The 25025-nt window shown below is 38.6% G+C and overlaps 1 protein-coding gene across 3 annotated transcripts in view; it reads left to right on the forward strand.

Moving 5' to 3' along the window:
- Window positions 1–474: 474 nt before the first annotated feature.
- The window catches only part of KCTD8 (potassium channel tetramerization domain containing 8), a 244479-nt gene continuing 219928 nt past the window's right edge, over window positions 475–25025 (forward strand). For 2 of the 3 annotated variants that reach the window (XM_032852572.1, XM_032852588.1), the window contains exon 1: window positions 475–1548. In XM_032852572.1, coding sequence (XP_032708463.1) covers window positions 591–1548 — 958 coding nt within the window. In that variant the 5' untranslated portion in view covers window positions 475–590. Of the gene's footprint in view, window positions 1549–2867; window positions 2982–25025 lie in introns of those variants that run through there. The other variant, XM_032852579.1, reaches the window with a different exon arrangement.

Here is a 25025-nt window from a genome sequence, read left to right on the forward strand (position 1 = left end):
AGCATCTCCTCCCAGCTCGGACCCCGCCCCGCCCCCTAGCGTCGGAGCCCCGCAGCCAGCGGCTGGCGCCTATCTCTTTAAATGACAGCTGTGGCTCGGGTCCCAGTCCGGAGCTTGACGTCAGTGCCGCCTCCCCGGCTGCGAGGAGTAGTTAGCGCCACCGTCCGCGCTCGGGGCTGGCTGAGCGCTAGCAAGCTGCTGGGGCGGCGAGTTTTCTTTGCTCCGGCCCCTCCTCCCGCCCTCCCCGCGGGGAGCCCAGCGGCTGCCTAAGAGCCGCTCGCAAGTCTCTCTCACACTTCCCCGCCGTCACCCCAAAGGAGCAGCCTCTCCTCCCCGCGCCTCCACCGCCGCCGCGGCGCCCGCGGAGCTCTTCTCCCGCGCTTCGCTCCCCCGATGGAGCCCGGGCGCCGCTGCCGCCGCCGCTGCCCCGAGCCCTGAACGGGGACGCCCCGGCCGAAGGAACGTGCCGCCCGGCCCGAGGGCGCACCAGGCACACGCCAAGGCCGAGGGCTGCCGAGGGTGGAAGGCGCGGGCTTCAGGAAGGAGAAAGTGCTGCTCTCCCGGGTCACTTGGCCGGTGGCGGGGGGACCATGGCTTTGAAGGACACGGGCAGTGGCGGCAGCACCATCCTGCCCATTAGCGAGATGGTCTCCTCGTCCAGCTCGCCGGGCGCGTCTGCGGCCGCCGCCCCGGGGCCCTGTTTGCCCTCGCCCTTCCCCGAGGTAGTGGAGCTCAATGTGGGAGGCCAGGTCTATGTGACCAAGCACTCGACGCTGCTCAGCGTCCCGGACAGCACTCTGGCCAGTATGTTCTCGCCCTCCAGCCCCCGGGGCGGCGCCCGACGCCGCGGAGAGCTGCCCAGGGACAGCCGAGCGCGCTTCTTCATCGACCGGGACGGCTTCCTCTTCAGGTACGTGCTGGATTATCTGCGGGACAAGCAGCTCGCGCTGCCCGAGCACTTCCCCGAGAAGGAGCGGCTCCTGCGCGAGGCCGAGTACTTCCAGCTCACCGACCTGGTCAAGCTGCTGTCGCCCAAGGTCACCAAGCAGAACTCACTCAACGACGAGGGCTGCCAGAGCGACCTGGAGGACAACGTCTCCCAGGGCAGCAGCGACGCGCTCCTGCTGCGTGGAGCGGCCGCAGCCGCGCCCTCGGGCCCGGGAGCGCACGGCGCGGGCGGCGGCGGCGCGCCGGACAAGCGCTCGGGCTTCCTCACGCTCGGCTACCGCGGCTCCTACACCACGGTGCGAGACAACCAGGCGGACGCCAAGTTCCGGCGTGTGGCGCGCATCATGGTGTGCGGGCGCATCGCGCTGGCCAAGGAGGTCTTCGGGGACACGCTCAACGAGAGCCGCGACCCCGACCGGCCGCCCGAGAAGTACACGTCCCGCTTCTACCTCAAGTTCACCTACTTGGAGCAGGCGTTCGATCGCCTGTCGGAGGCTGGCTTCCACATGGTGGCGTGTAACTCCTCGGGCACCGCCGCCTTCGTCAACCAGTACCGCGACGACAAGATCTGGAGCAGCTACACCGAGTACATATTTTTCCGTAAGTTCCCGGTCTCCCCGCCCCTTCGCCGACCGGCGGTGGGGTTTGAGACCGGCCGGAACCCGGACGGGGCCGGTGTCCCGGGCCGGGGCTGGTTAACCAGTAAATGCGGGGGGCTTTCCCTGTTCGTCCCCGTCACGCTGTAGACACAGTTTACGGCTACGTCCCTGGCGATCTGCCTTTCGATTCCCGTCTTCTTCAACTCGGGAGCAAGCGTTTCCCAGCCAGTCCTCTTTCTTAACTTCATTGCTTTTGCGCTCTCACCCTGCGGTGCTCTTGGAGGCGCTGGGCTCCCTTCTGCGGAGGGCGGGGGAAAGACGCGACCCCAGAGCGGGGCGCACTAGGTCCTCTTCTCTCTGCTTCACGGAATTCCTGCGGGTTAACTTATGTGGGTCTCGGTGGTGTCCCCACAGAGGGCAGTTTGGCATCGAGGCATTACGGCGCACGCCGGGATCACCTCCAGTTGGTGCGGGTCTGGCGCAGGAGCTTACAATTACGGGTGTTCTCGGCAGGGGGCAAGGAGGGAAGGGACCTCCGTGCTTCCTGAGCTCCTCCAGGGGCTGGAGCATGAGAGCTCCAGCTCTCATGGTGGGAAGGAGGTGTCCATCCACTCAGAAACCTCAGACTTCCCTCCCCCACGCCCGTTGTCGGTAACTGCTGGGTGTTTTGAACAGCCGAAGGTGGAGGGAACTAGGATTTGGATGTCTTCTGCTGTCAGGGTTGGCGATTAGGAAGGGACGTTGTGCGTGCGCGCGCGTGTGGGTGTGTGTGTATGTGATTGTGTTTCCTTTCTGGGCACCTCAAGTGCAAAAGGGATATTGAGTCCACTTTTCCAGGGGGACTGAAATGCAATGATTTTCTGAAAATGAGAGAAGGACGGTGAGGATTTGGAAAGCATTTGGCAGGGTGCGTTTTGTAGTGCGCTTCGGGAGGGGGCTCTGTGGATCAAGTTCAAGGACTACACCAAATATCACGGGCGCTGGGGGGATGGAACCGGCACGGAAATCAGTGACGCTTATAAAAGGAGCAGGGCCACAACTAGAGAGCTATTTGGACAAATGAAAAGCCAGCTGGGATGGCAGCAGGAACATCGTTTGGCAAACGCTCGTTCTTTGGCAAGACACAGGAAGCTTCAAAACTTGCCTGTAGAGTTGGGGAGATTATCATTGACCGCTTATGATAGAAATAGACCAGCTTTAATTGTATCTGTTTCTTTTGGTAATTCACTTACTGTTTGGGAACTACCAATTTATTGTACTTTATTTTGACTGGAGAAGTGGAAAAGACTTTTTTTAAAAAAAAATTTTCTTTTTCCACAGGTGCAAGCTTGATTGGAAGGTGCTCATTGTATGTTCTAGTAACCTTGGAGATATGGTGACAAAACACAGCACACTGCGCATTAGTGTTAGATTGTCTTTTTTAGTAGTGCTGGATTTCCTGTGAAAACGATTTCACAGAGAAGCAAAGAAAGTGCAGGTTGTAGTGGTAGATAAAATCTAATTTTCTTAATTATATCAAAGTATTATTTGTTGTACAGTAAAAAGTTTGATAGAAAAGTTGCCTAAAGGAAGGTGATATTTTATTGTCTATATAAAACTGGGATCTCTTCAATATATACTAAGTAATTAAAACATTTTTTAGCATCACTGTTTACATTTTATCCTTTATCAATGGGACCTTTAACTAGCATTTCAGCTCTTAAACATGTGAGTCATTCAAATGTGGGTATACTCCATTTTAGAAGATGAGACTTCTTTTGACTCTTTTATGGCTAGAGGTTTTTGTTAGAAGATATGAGCATAAGTGCTCAGTGGTTAAGATTCTTGCATTTTGGAATCTTTCACAGTGTTGGTCTTTCTTTTTCCCCTAGAAAGTTGTGGACTTGACTTTGATTTTGAGGAGAACATAGGTTGTCTCTAAATTATGAAAACATGCCCTTAAAATAGTTTATTGCAGTGGGAAACTCAGGCAATGTAACAAGGTAAATTGAGAGATATTTGGAATTTAGGATATTTAACTTCTGGAGCCAGAAGAAGTGTTAAATAAAATAAAATATTTCTATTACAAATAACTATGTGGAGAATACTCACATAACTAATGAGCTCTGAGCGTCATTCATAAAAGTCCTAGAAATGTAAGTGCTACAGCCTTCTTCATTGATTATTCTGTGGGGAAAGTACATGGTTCCAGGTTAAATAATGCTCTTCTGAAGTGGTATTCTAGTCATTGACTAACCAAATGTAATATAAAACCAATTTGTGATGTAAAATTTATCTTGAATCCTATTGTATATGCATTTATTTTATATTTTATATAGATTATAGTGTATTTTCACAGATTATTTTACACAGGATTTCTTTTAATATTGGTGAGTGAAAATATACTGTAAAATTTTTATATTTCCATTCTCTTCAGCTTAGACAATGATGTAAGTATACAGAGTATACTTATTTTGTTTAGCAGTCTCTAAGAAAACTACCAGTATTATTCATAAAAACAAAATTAATGGATGAACTTGTTTGTCCACTATGTTTTAGAGATAGAAGGTGGCCTTATTAATTTTTATTTTCCCTTTAGCACAGTTTTTTCAACAAATACTTATTTTAGTGTATAACATGTATCAGTCATTTTAACACCTTTTAAAAATCAGGCTATGTGTGAAATTAGCAGCATGAAGATTCTCTGAAAACTACAGAATTGTAGTTTATACACTGGAATGCCAGTTTCAACTCCTTACTCCCACTCCCCTTTTTACCCCCGAGTTTCTATTCAGATGGGAAGAGAGTAGCAAATGGTTCAGTAATCTTAAACACTGCCATTTGCCAAATGTGTGATCTTGGTTAAATTATTTATTTTTTCTGAGTCTCCACTCCCTTACCTGTATAATGGGGGTTATTATAGTATCAATTAAAAAGTATTTTATTTATTTGTCAGAGAGAGAGAGAGCACAAGCTGGGAGAGCTGCAGGCAAAGGGAGAAGCAGGCTCCCTACTGAGTGAGGATCCCAACGGAGAACTAGATCCCAGGATCCTGGGACCATGACCCCAGTCAAAGGCAGACACCTAACCAATTGAGCCACCCAGGCGTCCCTATAGTACCAGTTTCATAGGATATGAGAATACATGTAAAATCCTTAGACCAGGGCTTGACATATGATAAAAGCTTAACAAATGTTAGCAGTTACAATTAATTGTTAGCCATATTATACAAAGTTTAATATTCTTGTCAATATTACATTTTAACTTTGTTATATACCAAATATAATCAATTTACTTATAAAGTTAATTAGAAAATTATTTTGCAATTAAATGATAACATAATAACTTTCAAAAATTTGACACAACCAATTTAATAACAAGTTCATTCTTGGAACTTGAATTTTTCAGGCCAAGTTCAAGTCACCTGGGCTTGCCAGTCTTTCTACAGTTAGTTTTTTGGATCAACTCCAATAGAACTCTTTTCTGATTCAGGGCCAAGAAGTGTTTTAATGCTCTCTACTAGGACGTGAAAGTTTGGTAATATTTTCTGACAAACACTGAGCTAGATTCATTATCTCCTTAAGTGCTTGTATCCAAGTCATTGGGTTCCAATGCTCAAGGTTATATAGAGGCTATTAAACATTTAATACTAACTTCATCTGGCTGGATGGACACTTTTATCTATTCTCAGTGTTAACTCATTATTTTACCAAGTCTTTTAGACTCTGCGACCTATACTAATGATATTACCATTCTATATTACTCTTTTAATACTGAAAATTGTCCTTTCTTGAAGGAAAGTAGAGTGATTTTTATGCTTTTTGTTTTTTTGGGTAGAGGTTGTCTGTTAGGTATGCTTGTCGCTGTTTCTAGCTCTGTCTAGAAGACAAAGCATTTTATGTTGGCATTGTACTACATCAAAAATAAATAGTTATAGGCTTGGCATGAGATATGTAGACTACCCATAGTTAGAATAAACAGTATATATATATATATATATATATATATATATATCCTTTATTTCTCACAATCAGTGTGTTTACAGAATAGTAGTACTGCTCTTATCTTAAAGTACTTCCAGTATTGTACTCCATGTGTTGGTTGAGTAACATTTGGTATAAAAGTACATACTTCTCTAGGATGCACTTGATATTATTTACGTTTAGTATACATTTTTTGTTGTGATCTATGAGAGTGCCAGATCTAGGAATTAATGCCATTACAGAACTGAAGTTTGAATTCTGATTTGTCTTAATGGATTTTTATATCTGGTCTTTCAAATCTATTCTGATTTATTTGACTGTGTTGGGAGGAAGATAGCTAGTTGAGTTGAAAATATTCAAATAACTTTTCAGTCTTATGTTAGCAGGCCAGTTGTATTCAAAGCTTTCTAAAGAACATCTTTAGAAAGTTATTCTATTTAGATGTATACCTTTAAAATTTTATATTATTTTTTAGTCTAAAAGTGCTTCTACTTTTATCATCAAATGTTATATGGAAAAGAATTTTGTTAATCATTTTTTTTAAGATGGTTCTTTTCCTTCTAAAGACTTACTAGTTATTTTTGTAATTCCAATGTGAAAATTTCTTTTGCAACCACATGACAGAATGACTTTTGAGTCAGTGGAGAACAAGTAAAAGGAACAGATAACTTTTTAAACACCAGCATCCTGATTTCATGCAAATAAGTGAAGTAATAAAGTGGACAGAAAATGACAAAAAACTTGGGGTGAAAAGTTTGGAGGCTGTGCTTTGTCACTGGGTTCTGTTTAAGGGCTTAAACTTTTATGTCTGGCATAGTACAGTCTCTAAACTTGATCTATATATATATTTTTTAAAGATTTATTTATTGGGGGGGAGGGGCAGAAAGACAGGAAAGGAAAGAGGGAATCTTCAGGGGACTCTGCTCTGAGCACTGAGCCCCACACCTGGGCTTGATCTCAAGACCCTCAGATCATGACCTGAACTTAAATCAAGAGCCTGATGCTCAACCGACTGAGCCACCCAGATGCCCATAGACTTAATCTTTTTTAAGTAGGATTATGACTTTAGCTTTCCCTGCTACCTCTACAGCTTCTTATTTGTCAGCTGTTATTTGGATTATGAAGCTGAAAGGCTAAATGACATTATAAGTTTTATTGGTGGAGTTCTTTTCTTTTTTGTAACTTAGATTGCCAGAACTCACAGTGTGTGTGTGTGTGTGTATGTATATGTGTGTGCACGCGCGTGTGCGCGCGTACTCGCATGCACATATGCATGTGGGACTATGCCTTAGTTAAAAAAAAAAAATCCCCTGGGAAAAAGAGAAATAATCTGTATGAAAATAATTATCTATTCTATCATCATGAGTTATTAACTGGCATTAGTTAAATATGTGAAAATGATTGTCAACTTGTCATCTAAAAGTAGCTCTTGTTTGATTATGAAAGCTATACATTCAGTTTTAAGAATTATATAGAAAAAAAGTAAAATTAAAAAAAATCACCAACAGTAACTAATAAAATCTTGATTTATTTTCTTCCAGTATTGTTTCTATGCATTGTTGTTGTCCTATACAAATTGTTTGTATGCTGTCTTTGTTTTGGTTTCATACATTTACTATACTTAATGACATTTTCCCCATGACATTAACATTTTTATTAACATCTTAGATAATAAAATTATAATGCATGTCTTTTGCCACAGACAGTATCATAATGTTCTTGGTGTTAAATATTCTCCCTGTAAACTTAGAAAAAAGTTGATATTTTTTCCAAAATACAGAATGTGTAATAAAAACACTATTTACTCTGTACCTAATTTTGTGATGTGTTTTATACACGTTACTTATTTACTTCTCATAACATTCTTCGAGCTTGGTTCCCTGCTACTCTAGTCAGGCAACTATGATTTGAAAAGGCTAAGTGACATCCCTGGGTCATAGACCTTATGGGGCTGAGATGGAATTTGAATAGATCTGTTTTTACTTCAAAGCCCTTCCTCCTAAACATATAAAAGTTATGCTTGTTTCATGCAGTCAATTTGACAAGTATATTTCAGTGTCCACTGAATACTTAGAACTTAGCTCTACAAGCAAAAAAAAAAAAAAAAGTAGTGTGAATTATAGATGAATGAATCAAATATTTCTACACTAGATTTCCCTAAGAATACAGTAAATACATATTTTTATGTCTTTACTTGATAAAAGAGTTAATTTTTATTGCATAAGTCTATCATATTTATGAATGTTTTTTAAACTAAAAAAAAAACAAACCATTTGACTCAATTCAGCCCTTTTTGGGGGGGGAACAAATATTTATAAGTTCAATAAACTGACTTAAATGTGACAGTGCTAGGGCACCTGGGTGGCTCAGTGGGTTAAGCCTCTGCCTTCAGCTCAGGTCATGATCTCGGGGTCCTGGGATCGAGCCCTACATCGGGCTCTCTGCTCAGCAGGGAGCCTGTTTTCTCCCCTCTCTCTGCCTGCCTCTATGCCTACTTGTGATCTCTCTCTGACAAATAAATAAATAAAATCTTTAAAAAAAAATGTGACAGTGCTAAGGTAGTCATATACTCCTCTTCCATAGAAAATTCATTTTCACTTTGTGTATTAGAACGCATTTTGTATGTTTATATGTTCTTTTCTTAGAAGATGGCATAATGAAGAGGCTATTTTAGTTTAAATCAATTTTGTTAATTACATGTAGTCTATTGGTTCTGGATAGTGGTTAATGGCATTAAATTATATACTTAGTATAATTCAATTCAAAACAATATTAAATACCAGCTGGATATTGAGTATTGAGATTGACTCTTTATGTATATTGAGATTGACTCTTTCTCTCTTTCCCTGTCTCTCTCTCTATATAATCTGTATGTTATATGTATTCTATGTACATGTGTATTTGAAGTACTTGGAAAGTAGCGTTTTAGATTACCCTTCAATTTATATTTATTGACACAATTTTTTTAGACCTTTAGAATTAACTTAAGGGTATTTGAGTAAACTGACAGCATTTGGTAGCAGGTGCTCTCCTGCAAGACATGCTGGTGTCTTTTCTAATCAAGTTTATTCTTTCAGTGGTGAGAGGCTGTGCCATCGGAGGTTTTTGAAAGGAGTTGCCTAAAGATGAAAATAACTTTATTCTTAGGATTTCAAAGTTACTCCCACAGGTGAAAGTTCACTACTTTTAAGTTCTAAGGGTAAGGGTGAACCTTTCTAGAGCTGACTTGAATATACATGCCTTGCATCTGCCAGCTGTACACTCCCCAACATTGACCTTTGTGGGGGAGCATTTCACAAAATCTAATTATCCTGTAAGGCTAGTTGTATTTTGCATCATCCAAAACAAAAGTAGATGAAGTATTTTATGCTAAGCTTGTATTATTTACAAGTTTGTATCCTAAGCTATTGGGTTTTTTAAGTGTATTCCTCAGTTTCATAGTCCTGCAGCACTGAGTGTCCCCTTGCTGTAGAATCCTTTTGCATTTAGTCTCTGCACTTGCCTAGGTACACGGTCCTTACTACATTTCCTACAATATGTAGTTTCCTTTCTCTCTCTTTATTCCTTTCTTGATAGATCCCATTTTTCCTAACTTTATTGAGTTATAGTTGATATACAGCATTTAGTAAGTTGAAAATATACAACATGTTAATTGGATACATTTATGTCTTGCAATATGATTACCACTACAGCTTTGGCCAAAACCTCAATATCACATAATTACCATTCTTTTTGTGGCTGGAACATTTAAACTCTACTTTAACAACTTTCAAGTATAGAGTTCAGCATTGTTAACTATAATCACAGTGCTGTACATTAGATTCCCAGAACTTAATCATCTGGTAACTGGAAGTTGGTACCTTTTGACCAACTTTCTCCCTATTTCCCCCATCTGTCAGCCCTTGGTAACCACCATTCTATACTGGTGTTCTACAAGCTTTTTCTTAAATTCCATGTATAATGGGTGTCATAAGGTGTTGGTCTTTCTCTATGCATAATGCCCTGAAGGTGCGTCCATTTGTCACAAACAGCAGGATTTCTTTCTTTCTTTTGGCTAAATGATACTCCTCTGGATATACACCACACCTTTTGTATCTGTTCATTCACTAGCGGAACTCAGGTTGATTCCATATCTTGGCTGGTGTGAATAATGCTGCAGTAAACATGGGAGTTCAGATATCTCTTTGAGATCCTGTTTTCATTTCCTTTGGCTGTGTACCCAGAAGTGGGTTTCCTGGGTCATGTGACAATCTCATTTCATATTGATCTTCTGCATTAGTCCTCTCCTTGAAAACTGACACCAGGTCTTACTTTTGTGTTCTCAGCTCCCAGTGCAGTGGCTAGTACATATTAAGCACTCAGCCAAATATTTGTTTTTTGAAAAAGGAGTGCAAATTAATGAATGAACTGAAGATGTTGGCTGTTCCATTAGTTACTGAATTAAGATTTAGTATTGCTTTTATTTATTTATTTATTTAAAAGATTTTATTTATTTATTTGAAAGAGAGAGAGAGAGAGAGAACAAGTGGGGAGGAGGGAAGAGGGAGAGAGAGTAGCAGGCTTCCCTCAGATCAGGGAGCCAGATGTGGGTCTGAATCCCAGGACCCTGCTGGGTTCCTTCTCAAGACCCTGGCATCATGACCTGAGCCTGAGGCAGCCACTTAACCAACTGAGCCACCCAGGTGCCCCTGTCTCTTCAATTTAAATTGAACTTATTAAGCAATTACCAAGTTATACCACCATGGGACAAGACATACAAATATGATTGAAGGAGACCTTGCATTTAAATGGTGACCTCAGGAAACTCTGTGTAATTGTGAATTATGTTATTAAGTATGAGTGTATTAGCAAAAGGCAGGAGTAAAGACGTGAGGAGTTGTTACACAGGTACCCATGAAGAATAAAATCAAGTCAAATGTTAACAAAAATAGAGGCAAATTAAAATAATGTTACAAATGAACTTGTTAGCATTGTCAACATACACACAGATGCCGACACACATTTATTTATACTTAAATGATACGAAGGATGTGGGGCAAATGCTTTGTGTTGCAACCCGTCTGCATCCACACTTGCCTTTCAGAACATTTTAGATGAAGAGTGCCTGCTGCTTCCAGACCTAGACAGGCCTACTGTGGTGTAATAAAAGGTCAGGAATTATATGACTATACTGGTAGGTATTTACAAAGGTGAGGATCTGGTTCCCTCTGTATTGCAAACTCAAATATTAGTTTTTAAAATGTACCTTGAAATACACTTAACAGATAATACTATTTTGTGATCGATATTGCAATATCAATTTTACTTATATTCATTAACCTTGTGTCAAGATAGTTAATAAAAAAACAAATCAGCTCTGCTGGCAATAATAATACACACTTCATGATACCGGTAGGATGCTCATTATTTCAGTGTTTATTCACCAAATGTAGTCCAATGCTTATCCAGCAGTTAAACTTAGAATGTTATTCCACCATATGGTAACCATTCTCATAATAAAATCTATTTACATTGGGGGAAAAAGTAAGCTAAATACAACAAAGGAATATAAATAATATATAGCGTCCACTTCTTGTCACCAAAATAGTGAGTGATTTAACCATTAAGTTGTGTTATTTCCATTTCTTTCACAAGTGAAAACAACCAAAGCTTGAGTATAGATGGAATTCATAATATTGCTCTTTCTCATCATTTTGTATAATTAGACAGCTGTAATTTCTGTATGAGGAGAATAGGGAGAGTAGTAGTATATTAAGGGGGAGTCAATACCAGAATCTACTGGCTCCCACTCTGAAGAAGTGAAAGCCTAGAACGCTATGAATAGTTCAGTACTTCTTGGTCAGATTCTTTGGCAAATTCTAGATCTAGCTTTGATATCTTGGGAAGATAACCTAATCTCTCTCCTGAAGGGAAAGTAAGGGAAGCAGTAGTACTCATGGGCTTGTTACAAGGATTAAATCAAGTAAGACTTAGAAGAACTATAGGCACAGATTAAATTCTCAATGTATGTTAGGGGCTCATATCATGTAGTTAATCCCATTTCTCTGTGTTATAAATTCTCAGCACCAGAATTCTTCTCTTTTCCTTTTTGAGGAAATTGATAGCAAATACCTATTCAAATTGCTCTGGAAAAGTCCCATCATCATTAGTGAAATTTTACAAAAATTATTGAGCTAGTAAGTATAAAATCAATGTGAAAATATTATTAAAATAAGTTCATTTTAGTTGGTTCTTCATCGCTTAGGGAAAAATATACTTTTCTAGGTTTAGTGCTGGTCACTGGTCAGTTTTGACACAATTCACAAGAATACTGATATTCACTGGTTATTGTCTAAATTATGGCATGTATTTAGGTAAAGCCCCTTTTAATCATGCTCCATATTTATATTTCTGGTGAATGCATTTAGCTTTGAGTTTCAGCGGTTTTGTGCAAGAGAACAAATTGTCACAGAGCCAGGTGGGCTCAAACATCGCTCAGAATTTGGGCACTTGGCCAAAAATTTTAGGCTGGAAATTGGATTTAAAATACATATTTCCATAATTTTGAGAAAACTCTGTTAGCTTTCAACTCATTAGCTCCTATTGAAACTCTGCTACAGATTTTGAAAGATAAGCTTTTTAGTTGCTTAAAGTCCAGGTATTTGAAGAAAGCAGGGAGATCTAAGGCAGATTCTCACAGCCATTCAGAGGTAACTCTCCCATATTTTGACTTCTTTTCATCTGGTTGGTGAAAGCTGAATCTAGGATGTCTCTTTGCAGGTGGAGGGTAAGGATTCATACATATAATTCCAGTGATTTCTGTATTTTAAGTTTGAAATGTATAGTGTGTTACTTTGATACATTTATACTTTGTAATATGATAGCCCATGTGGCAATATTTTATTACATTACATAATTATAGTGCAGTGTTATTGTCTATATTCATTATGCTATGCCTTAGATCTCTATGGCTTATTTACTACTGGTTGTAGTTTGTACCCTTAAACATCATCCTCTTAGTGCTCCCCCCCATCCCCTGGTAATCACCATTTTACTCCGCTTTTTTACAGGTTTAACTTCTTAAGATTTCACATATAAGCGATGTCATACAGTACTTGTCTGACTTTGTTTGACTTATGTTGCTTAGTATAACATGCTGAAGTTCTGTCCATGTTGCCACAAACAGCAAACACAAACATGTCTCATGCCTAACTAATATTACACTATGTGTATGTACCACATCTTTTTATTTATTTATTGGTGGACATTTCCAGACATTTCCATCTCTTGGCTATTGTGGGTAATGCTGTGATAAACATGGGCATGGATACGTCTCATCAAAATCTTGTTTTCATTTCCTTTGGGTATATACACAGTAATGGTAATTTTGGATTGTATGGCAGATTTTTAATTCTTTGAGAAACTTCCATATTGTTTTCCTTAGTAGCTGGACCAGTTTACACTCCCTCACCATGGTATGTGTTCCTTTCTCATCAAATTCTGGCCAACACCTGTTGTCTCTTGTATTGCAGATGCGAGGTGGTATCTCATTGTGGTTTTGATTTGCATATTTCTGCTGATTAGTGATGTTGAACATTTTTCCTGTGCCTGTTGGCCATTTTGATGCCCTCTTTGGAAAAATATTCTGTCCGTTTTTAAGTTATTCTGTTTGTTTTTTGTTAACTGAGTTCTTTACATATTTTTGTTATTAACCCCTTTTCTAAGGTATGATTTGCAAAAATTTTCTCCCATTCTGTAGGCTAGTTTTTCATTTCATTGTTTTTTTGTTTGTTTGTTTGTTTGTTTTTCTGTAAAGCTTTTTGAGTTTGATGGAGTCCCATTTCTTGGTGTTTGCTTTTGTTGTTTGTGCTTTGGACATTACATCCAAAATATCATTGCCACAACCAATATCAATGAGCTTCTTTCCTGTGTTTTCTCTTCTTTCTCTTAACATGTAAAAAAATATTGAAGTATAATTGACATACACTATTATATTGGTTTCAGGTGTACAACATATTGGTTTGACAATTCTATATGTTATTCAGTTATTATCACAATAAGTGTAGTCACTATTTGACACCATATGATGTTATTACAATATTATTGACTGTATTCCCTGTGCTGTACTTTTCATCTTGGTGACTTCTTTATTTTATAACTAGAAGTTTGTAACTCTTAATCTCCTTGATCTATTTTGCTCATCCCCCACCTACATCCCCTCTGGTAACTACCATGTTGTTCTCTGTATTTCAGACTCTGTTTGTTCATTTTTAGATTCCACATGTAAAGTGAAGTCATATGATATTTGCTTTTCTCTGTTTGACTTATTTCACTTAGCTTAATACCCTCTAGGTCCATCCATGTTGTTGCAAATGGCAAGATCTTATTCTTTCTCATGTCTGAGAAATATTCTATTGTGTACGTACCACATCTTGTTTATCCATTCATCTTTTTTTTTTTTAAGATTTTATTTATTTATTTGACAGAGAGAGAGAGATCGCAAGTAGGCAGAGAGGCAGGTGCAGGGAGGGGAAGGAGGCTCCTCGGTGAGCAGAGAGCCTGATGCAGGGCTGGATCCCTGGACCCTGAGACCATGACCTGAGCCAAAGGCAGAGACTTAACTCACTGAGCCACCCAGGCGCCCATCTGTTCATCTTTTGATGAACTCTTGGGTTGCTTTCATATCTTGGCTTCTGTAAATAATGCTCTAATAAACATAAGGGTGTGTGTTTGTTTTTGTTTTCTTTGGGTAAATATCCAGCAGTAGGATTACTGGTTCATATGGTATTTCTATTTTTAATTTTTTAAGGAACTTCCATACTGATTTTCACAGTGTTTGCATCAATTTATATTCCCACCAGTAGTGCGCAAGTATTCCCTTTTCTCTACATCCCAGCCAACTATTGGTAATTCTTGTCTTTTAGGAACTAGCCATTCTCATGGGTGTGAGATGATATCTCTTTGTGGTTTTGATTTGCATTTCCCTGATGATGAGTGACGTTGAGCATCTTCTCAAGTGTCTGTTGGCCACCTGTGTGTCCCCTTTGGAAAAATGTCTACTCAGATCATTTGCCCATTTTTTAATCAGATTTTTTCTTGGTATTCAGTCGTATAATTTTTAAAATATATTTTGGATATTAACCCCTGCAGATATATCATCTGCAGATATCTTCTTGCATTCACTTGATTACCTTTTTGTTTTATTGATGCTTCCCTCTGCTATCCATTTTTTTAGTATAGTACCAATAGTTTATTTTTATTTTATATTTTATTTTGAGTATAGTTGACACACAATGTTACATTATTTCAGGTGTACGACTTAGCGATGTAACAAGTTTATACATTATGCTTTGTTCACCACAAGCATAGCTACCATCTGTCCTGTTATATCACTATTACAGTATCATTGACTATTCCTTATGCTGTGTTTTTTCTTTTTGCTTTTGTTTCCCTTGCCTGAGGAAACATAGCTATAAAGATGTTGCCAAGGCTGATGTCTAAGAGATTTCTGCCTGTGTTTCCTTTTAGGTGTTTTATGGTTTCAGGTCTCACATTCAGGTTTTTAGTTCATTTTGAGTTTATTTTTGTGTATGGTGTACAAAAGTGATTCAGTTTCATTTTTTTGCATGTGGCTGTCCAATTTTCCCAACACTGTTTGTTGAGGAGACTGTCTTTTCCCTGTTGTATGTTCTTGCCTCTTTTATCATAGATTAATTGACCATATAGGTGCAGGTTCATTTCCTCTCTATCCTTTTCCACTGATCTATGTGTCTCTTTTTGTCTTAGGACCATACTGTTTTGATTACTACACCTTTGTTACATATCTTTAAATCTCGGAGCTTTGTTCTTATTTCTCAGGATTGTTTGGCTATTTAAGGTCTTTTGTGATTTCACACAAATTTTAGAATTATTTGTTCTAGTTATATGAAAAATTCTGTTGGAATTTTAATAGGGATTGCATTGAATCTATAGATTGTTTTGGGTAGTATGGATATTTTTAACGATATAATCCTTTGAATCCATGAGCCTGGTATATCCTTTCATTTGTTTGTGTTGTCTTTAAGTTCTTTCATCAGTGTCTTATAGTTTTCAGAGTATAGGTCTTTGCCCTATTTGGTTAAATTTATTCCTAGATATTTTATTCTTTTTCTAGTGTAATGGTAAATGGGATTGCTTCCTTAATTTCTCTTTCTGGTACTTCATTATTAGTGTATAGTAATTCAGCAGATTTCTGTATATTAATTTGGTATCCTGCAACTTTACTGAATTCATTTATTAGTTCACAGTTTTTTGGTGGAGTCTTTAGAGTTTTCTGTATATAGTATCATGTCATCTGCAAATAGTGAAAGTTTTACTTATTCCTTACCAATTTGGATGCCTTTTATTTCTTTTTCTTATCTGATTGCTACAGCTAGGACTTCTAATACTATGTTGAATAAAAGTGATGAGAATGGACATCCTTGTCTTCTTCCTGATCTTAGAAGAAAAGCTCTCCGTTTTCTACCATTGAGTATGGTGTTAGCTGTAAGTTTTTCATATATGGCCTTTATTATGTTGATGTATGTTCCCTATAAACCCAGTTTGTTGAGATTTTTTATCATGAACAGATGTTGAATTTTGTGAGACTTTTTTTCTGTATTATCTACTGAGATGATCATGTTTTTTATATCTCCTACTAATTTTTGACCATAAGTGACTAGGCATGAGAGTTGAGAGTGTCTGTGTGTGTGTGTGTGTGTGTGTGTGTGTGTGTGTAGTGTGTGTATACTTATGAGAATTCTTTAGGGGAGCATCAGCATAACTCCTTGGCCATTGTGGGCAATTAAAAATGTTTGCCCTCTGAGCTGTGGTTGAATAATGACATTTGTTTTAGAAAAATGCAATACTATTATTGATCTTGATCTTTTGTTGAACTTACCGATTTAGAGATAAACTCAGTATTTTGAAAGTTATAATTTTTTGGCTTCCCTATTACACCTGAATCCTTCTGAGAAATTTTACTACTTGAAGAAATGAAAAGTCTATTCAGTAGTCCAGATGTTGCTATATTTCTTATGGATGTTGCCTACCCTCCATGAAGAAATCCTCTAGTCAAATTAAAATGAAGACTTCTAGTCATCTTAGACAGGTATTCCATAATTAAGATCGAATTTGAATTTGAAATGGGTAGTTGGTATCCTTTTTATTTCAGTCAAATTGGACCTGTGATGGGTTGATTTAGCATGATTCACAGACAGTAATAAAAAGATACATATTTGTTTTATAACAAGAAGATATGGAACTTGTTAAGTTGTTGATGTTGTTGGTAAATGGAACCATGGATAATATGCTAGGAAGTCTGGCATGGAAGATTCTGTAGCTTAGTGTAATTATTTACATTTCTTCTACTGGAATGATGCATTTCTATGTCATGTAAGAACCATTACAATATTTCAGTTTTTAGTTCTTGTATTAACATGTTTGGATTGTAAAGTAAACTTAGTTATTTCAAGCTGTCTGTTTCATAGCTGCTACAATCAAGCCATATTTATCATAATTATAATTTGGTACTTAGCGTTCATACTGGGAAGTTTAGTAATACTTAGTATTCGGTAAAACTAAAAAATAAACAACAACCAACGGATAAAAAAACAATAACACATTTACTCCACATTTTCAGTACAAATACTAGGCAACAATGGCTATAATTTTTGTTAAATTGTATGCAGTATTTTATGGGTTGTATTTTGGCTCCCCAAAAAATAAATAGGTGTGCTAATCCCCAGTACTTCAGAATATGGGACCTTATTTGGAAACAGGGTCTTTACAGAGGTAATCAAGTTAAAATGAGGTCATTAGGATGGACTATAATCCAGTATGACTTGTGTCCTTATTAAAAAAATTTGAACAAAGAGATATAGACATGCATGCGCCCTGGGAGAACACTGTATGAACATGAAGGTGGTCAGGCGGATGTATCTACAAGGCAAGGAATGCTGTAGATTGGCAGCAAACTGGGAATGTAGGAGAGAACCATGAGACAGATTCCTCCTCATGGCTTTCAGGGAGACCCAAGCCTTCCAACACCTTGATCTTGGACTTACAGCTTCCAGAATTGTGAGATAATACATTTTTGTTGTTTACCCATACTGTTTGTGATTACTTGGTTACTGTAGCCCTAACAAAGTAATGTATTCATTTCAAACTCTTCATATTGTAATAAATCTGGGAAAAGTTTGAAAATACAATGATTTTTAAATGCTCTGTGTTGCAGAGGTTTTAGTTACAGTGAACAGACTCCACTATAGATAACTGAAGCTGGAAAAAAACTTATTATTAAATATAATATGGATAGCACATTCATTCCTTGGGAGGGTTGAGCTTCCAGGAGTGATTCCCAACCACACCATAGAACAGCTCTGTCAGGGATGGTGCTTGCTGCCTTGCAGTGATGTGGGAGCTCAGAATTGGGCAGCTGCCATCAAGGTGCAGGGTCTAGACACACCACCTTTGCCATGAACTGTAACAGTCAAGATAAAATCATTGGTACACTGTCTCCCCTTATGCCTTAGTTCATAGTGCCTGGTTGTGCAATTGCATATGGAAATCTAGTGAAAAGAGAGTCTAGAAATATATCTTTAAAAACAAAACAGATTGGGTGGCTCGGTAGGTCAAGTGACAAACTCTTGATTTCAGCTCAGGTCATGATCTCAGGGCATGGAGCCTGCTTAAGATTCTCTCCCTCCTTACCTCTCTGCCACTGCCTCCCTCCCTCCCTGCCCTCCCCTGTGCCAAGTGCTCTCTCTGTCAAAAAACAAAATAAAACAAAATAAAAAACAGTAATAACGAATATTTATGGCAAATTACCAACATTGGTCTGTGCATTCCTATTTCTTACTTTTATAATTGTTTTTAAAATTTAAACCACCCAATTAACTGTAACTATACTGGAATTAAAATTAGAAACTTAAAAAAAATTAAGCCATTCGATCTCTACCACTTTATCTCCATAGACAGCCATTCCAATGTATTTAATGTATATTCTTAAATTTTGTGTGTTCTTGCAAGATGTGTATTGTTTTATTTTCTTAAATTAATGTACATTTACATTGTTTCTATGAGAACTTTATTTTAAAGATTTCTTCAATTTCATGGGCCCATCTAAACTAATTGTCTGTTTCTAACTGCTGCAAGTTACTTTCTGGTGTGTGTTTTACCTGACCAACCTCTCTCCCACTGATCTATACTAAGATTGCCTTCAGTCTGACATGGCCAAGTCCACTATGGTCTGCTGTGAAAATCCTTTGAAATATATATCTAGGAGGGGAATTACTAGGTCACTGAGGGTACATAGATTGCATTTAATTTAGTACTGTCAGATTGCTCTCCAAGTGATGCACCAGTCTTCACTTCTAAGAGCAGTGACAAAGATCCCATTTTCTCCAATTTCCTGCCAACACTTGGCAAAATTTCATTTTCTAATTGTTGCAAAACAGATGAAAAATGATATTTCATTGTCGTTTTAAATTTCATCTCTTTAATTACTAATGATGGAAGTAGTTTTTAGTTCTCTAGTCTCTGTAAATTAGAAAGGTACTAGAAAGATTTTGAGTGTGTCAGTCAATAGAATCCACTAGTCTGTCTCCATGGCCACCTTCTTTCTCTTTTACAATTCCAACTACAACAATAGCATCATGAACACATGCTCCTGCAAAGTGTGAAGAAATAGCCCTTCATGCATATGGATATTTTACTAGCCTTTCTCACAAGAGGGAGACCTCAAGTCTCAATAACCCTGCCTGTGTTTTGGGCAATGTGCAGTACATTATATGAGGTCTAAATATGATTTCTTATGGAATGGCCGTCTGTGAATTAAAACATGTTATTTGCCCTCAGTGCATCCATGAACAATATCAAATAGGCTGTATGGATAACTTCAGTAAGAACTTTTGTTCCAAGAATGCGAGAATGTGGAACGTGCAGCATTCGAGGTCTATAGCAAGCCCCACTGTGGAGACAGCAAGACGCTTGTTACTGGCCACAGAATGTATTTCTTAAGACTCTCTGGTAGCACCTGGTTCTGCTATTGAATAAACCCCTCGTGCCTGTTGTCCTTTGTGGTCCCATTCTTAACTTTCTGCATGACTCTGTTCTGTTCAATGTCTTCTGGGGCCCCATCTGAAGGAGGCACTGGGTCGACCCCCCTCTTGGCAGCAACAGAGGCTTCACAGCGTTCTTCTTCCCTTTGCAGTGTCTGAGCAATGTGGACTTCTCTAAAGGTTCAAGAGCCTTGGCTATTGATGGCCAGTCTTGCAGTTTCTTTGGCAAAATAATGCCTTCAAAATTGTAGTGCCCTTTTGGTTAGTTTCACGAGTGAATTAAGGTCATTCAAAATCTTGTGTCCTAATCATTTTTAGTCTCTTTATATATTTATTTTGAAGGCTTTATTTTGTGGCCTCTGTGAGTCACTCATTTCAGGTAATGTCTTAGGAGCGTGGTGCTGGCTTTGTCCACAGGACTGTCAGCCTTGGGTGAAGGAGTTATACCTCCTGCTAAAGCTGCAGTTTTGTAGTTAGATTTTGTTGTTGCTGTTGTTTTGCTTTGTTTTGTTTTTAAGGACTTTATTTATTTATTTGAGAGAGAGAGTGTGTGCATCAGCAGGGGGTGGGGGGCGGGGAGCAGAGGCAGAGGGAGAAGCAGGCTCCCTGCTGAGCAAGGAGCCAAAGATGGGCTCCATCATGACCTGAGCCAAAGGCAGATGCTTAACTGACTGAGCCACCCAGGTGCCTCATTGCTATTGTTTTCTTAACATAAATTTTTGTATTATGAAAATTTTAAACGTAATGAAAAAAAAAGAATTGTTAAGAAAAATTCCCGTGTATTCATCTTCTAGATTCAGCAGTAATCAAAATATCACTTCATCTCTGTGATTTTATTTTTGCTAAAGTATTTTAAAGAAAACCCAAAACATTGTTATTTCACTCCTACATACTTTAGTCTCTAAAACAAAAAAAGGATATTTCCTTATGTAACCACTCTTCCCGTTTCAACTCTAACAAGACAAATAATAATTTGTGTCAATTTGGTGCATAATCCACAATCATATTTCTGAGATTGTCTCCAAGATGTTCTAACTCTATCTAACTCTAACAGTTCTTTCTTTTTTTTTTTTTTAAACTTGAGACTGTATGTTATTTTTATGTACCTGTCTCAATATAGGATAGCTCGTCTTCTCTTCTTCTGTCTCTGTCTCTATTTCTTTACATGTAATGCCATTGATTTGTTTACAGAAATAGAGTCTGGTGACCTAATTAATGCCTTGTGTTCTGGATTTGGTTGCTTGCTTTCTTGTGACCTCATTTAAATTGTTCCTTTGTCTCTACCTTTTCTGTAAATGAACATTAACTCAACCTTGATTAGATTCAGCTTTTTTTTTTTGTAAGATTATTCATAGGTGATTCTGTGTAACTCTGTTAATATATTAGTTCACAGGTGACTATCCCACAAGTGTCAGGTTGTCCCATTTTTAGTGGTAATTAACATGCAGATATGAGTAGTGTCAGTATGATCCTTTCATTTTAAGTGCCTAGTAAATATTGATCAAAGTTTTATCATTGATGACCATTCCCTGATACAGATACTATATTAAAGCATGCCAAAATTGTGATTTTCTTATTTTATCATTTCTTCCACATTTGTTAGGTGGAATTTTACAACAAAGAACTTCCTCTCAAGAATACTTAAAATATAGTTCATAGAGGAAAGACGGGGAAAATGCATAATTCTTTCTTATTTCTTGCCATTTTTCATAGTAAGGAGTTGGTTCCTGAGTGACTTCTAGTGATATTCAGTGAATCATTGCTATTATTTTGGTCTTTTGGGGGGTTTTCTTTTTACTTTTTTCCTATTGTGGTTTTCCTCATCCTTCTTGTTCTTCTCTTCCTTTGCTGCTTCTTTTCTCAATCTCTCTCCCTCCTTTCCTCCCTCTCTCTCTGTGTGCCTCTGTCTCTCTCTCTCAGGTGTAGTTGTGAAATCATGGACATTTTATGTATTTAAGCATTTCCATCAATGACATTTGTTATTTTGGATGCTCAGACTGTTCAGTATTTGACCAGTGAGAGGCTCGGTGCTCTTTTGACACAGCCCCTTAGGTCCTCGTAAGATTACCTGCCATTATGTGGCCACAGCTTTTAACTGCTTCATTTTCCAGTACAAATCCAGCTAGATTTGTCAACTCTGTAAGTTTCCAAATTCTAGGACTCTCCTTCAAATTTTCTTTCAGGCTTCAGGAAAAGGGAGGAAAGAGCACCTGTTTTATAAGAGCTGGGTTACTTTCTGTCTCTTCTGTAAGGTTCCTTGGTGGGTCTCTCTTATAAGGCTTTGCTGAAAGAAGGAGGAAGCAAACACTACACACTCATATTCTGAAGTGTCCTAGCATTTTATTTCATGCTCTAGCTTTAGTTGGCATGTGTCTATCTTCTGAGGTACAGCAGCTCATAATGTGACCAAATGGTCACCATCCCATAATGGTTGTTGTCAGCTTTCTCATTAGTAACACCTTTATCCTGCTCCGGCCACCTTTCGGCCTCCCTGCTACATTAAACCAGTATCATAGTTTATGTTTTATTATTGCAGAAAAGAACCATATTCTCAAATATAAGTCCTATTTCTTAGCTACATAAAACCAAATGCAGTCTAGTTAGTTAAAGCTGAATGTGATTTATTAAGGATGTGCATCCTGGCCACTGAAGGAATTGCTGCTTTGTCACCATCAGGGAACTCAGAGGAAAGAATCTTGCAGCACAGCTGCGGTCCACATGCCTGTAATACCACAGTGCCCCACACACAGCTTCCCTTGAATTCTGAATGAGTGTCTTTGAGGGGACAGCTAATTGGCACAACACAGATCACATCCATAAGCCCATCACAGTGGAATCAAGAAACTGAGTTTTTAGGTAGCTACCCTCTTTGTGTTAGTATAGAGTAGTTGCATCCACTGTATCCTGCACACCCCTGCCTTATTTGAATTTGAGAAGAACATTGGAAAAATGATGATTTTTATTAAATTACCTGAAAATGTATTCATATTTATACACATCTCATTTCTGTAAAGGTATCATTGCATAATTCCCCTTATGCGCATTTCTTTACATACAAATATGTATGTAATAGAAATGAGACTGGTAAGTTTAATCTCATTATTTCAGTGCAAGTTATCAATGAGGGAAAGTATAGGAAGTAGGATTGCAGCTTGTAGAACACAAAAAACCTTGAGGAATATTTAAGTTATGGAAGTATAAAGTTTCAAAATATGCATGTTAGAATCTTCAATAAATGAAAATCTGCTAGATCATTAGACAACTGTCTCTGTAGTTATGCCAAAGTGTATATGGATTCTGGTGAAGATTAGAGGAAACCAGAGGCTAACTTCTGTCACTTTCTAGTTTATTGATTTAATGAAAATGACTTAAATACTTTGAAATTATTTCTTCCTCTCTCACCTGAAAAATGATCTGAGCAATAATTGAGATGATACTTGTCAGGTGTTTTTAGCGCCTCAGTTGAATTGCACTATGTAAATTGAATCAGAAGTAAGGAAATGTAAGTTTCTTTGAGTTAAAATATGAGAAAGAAGCTGGCTAAAGCACTGACTCATTCTCCAGAGCAGGCAAGACACAAGCTGAGGATTCTACTCTAGGTACTTGCCAGATGACTAACTTTTGCCTGACATTGGAGTGTGGGTTTAAATTCTTGAATTGCAAGATCTAAGGCTGTTGCAGGGCAATTACAGGCAACAATAATGCCTCTACATTGTAACAAAAAATCTCCCAAAACCCCATGAATGATAGTCATTTCTACGTTCCTTTAGCTATCCAGAGAAATTCACTGTGATGTGGATGTTTCGGCCAGTCAAGTTAAGGGACAATTGCACATTAGACATGCTCGCCCCTCTGGGGAGTGAAGTCTCATAGTGTGTCTGACAGTACTATTTCCTTCTTTTTTTAAAATTTTAAAAAAGGTTTTATTTATTTGAGAGAGAGCAAGTACACCCATTGTGTACACAGGGCGTGAGTAGGGGAAGGGGCAGAAGGGGAGGGAGATGGACAGGCAGGTTTCCTGCTGAGCACTGAGCTAGATCTCACAACCTTGGGATCCTGATTTAGGCCAAAGTCAAGAGCCAGGCGCTTAATCGACTGAGCCACCCAGGTGCCCCTCTTTTTTAAAATTTTAATTCCAATATGGTTAAGAGTAGTCTTACATTATTTCCAAGTGTACAATACAGTGATTCAACAATTCTTTATGTTAGTGCTCGTGATAAGTATAATCTTTTTTTTTTTAAAGATTTTATTTATTTATTTGACAGAAAGAGAGAGAGATCACAAGTAGGCAGAGAGGCAGAGAGAGAGAGGGGAAAGCAGGCTCCCTGCTGAGCAGAGAGCCCGATGTGGGGCTCGATCTCAAGACCCTGAGATCAGGACCTGAGGCGAAGGCAGAGGCTTAACCCACTGAGCCACCCAGGCGCTCCTGTGATAAGTATATTCTTAATCCACTTCACCTATTTCATCCATGCTCCCGACCTAACTCACCCTCCTCCCTTCTGGTAACCATCAGTTTGTTCTCTATAGTAACACATCTTTTTTTTTTTTTTTTTTTTTTTTTGGTTTGTCTCTTTTTGTCTTTGTTCCTTTGTTTTGTCTCTTGAGTTACACATATGAGTGAAATACATGGTATTTGTCTTTCTCTGACTTGTTTCACTTAGCATAATATGCTGTAGCTCCATTCATGTTGTTGCAAATTATAAGATTTTATTCTTTTTTATGCTGAGTAATACATACACACACTCACACCCACCCACCCACACACTCACACCATATCTTCCTTTTCCATTCATCTATTGATGGACACTTGGCTACTTCCATAATTTGGCTATTGTAAATAATGCTGAAATAAACATAGGGTTACATATATCTTTTTGAATTAGTGTTTTCATTTTCTTTGGGTAAAGATCCAGTAGTGGAATTACTGAATCTTATGGTAGTTCTATTTTTGATTTTTTGAGCAACCTCCATGTTGTTTTCCACAGTGGCTGCAACAGTTTGCATTTCCACTAACACGAGGGTTTCTTTTTCTGCACATCTTCACCAACACTTGTTTCTTGTGTTGTTGATTTTCGCCATTCTGACAGGTGTGAGGTTATCCCTCTGTGGTTTTGATTCACATGTTCCTGATGATGAGGGATGTTGAGCATCTTTTCATGTATCTATTGGCTCTCTGTATGTCTTTCTTGGAGAAATGTCTGTCATGGCTTCTGCCCATTTTTAGTTAGATTATTTGTTATTTTGGTTTTGAGTTGTGTAAGTTCTTCATATATTTTAGATACTAACCTTTTATCAGACATGTCATTCGCAAATATCTTTCCCTATTCAGCAGATTGTCTTTTAGTTCTGTTTATTCTTCCCTTTGCTGTACAGAAGCCTTTTCATTTTGATGAAGTCCCAGTAGTTTATTTTTGCTTTTGTTTCCTTTGCCTCAGGAGACCTATCTAGAAAAATGTTGC

The sequence above is a fragment of the Lontra canadensis genome, unplaced genomic scaffold (genome assembly GCF_010015895.1).
Source record: "Lontra canadensis isolate GAN:19392208 unplaced genomic scaffold, GSC_riverotter_1.0 scaffold1, whole genome shotgun sequence".
In the NCBI taxonomy this organism is placed as follows: domain Eukaryota; kingdom Metazoa; phylum Chordata; class Mammalia; order Carnivora; family Mustelidae; genus Lontra; species Lontra canadensis.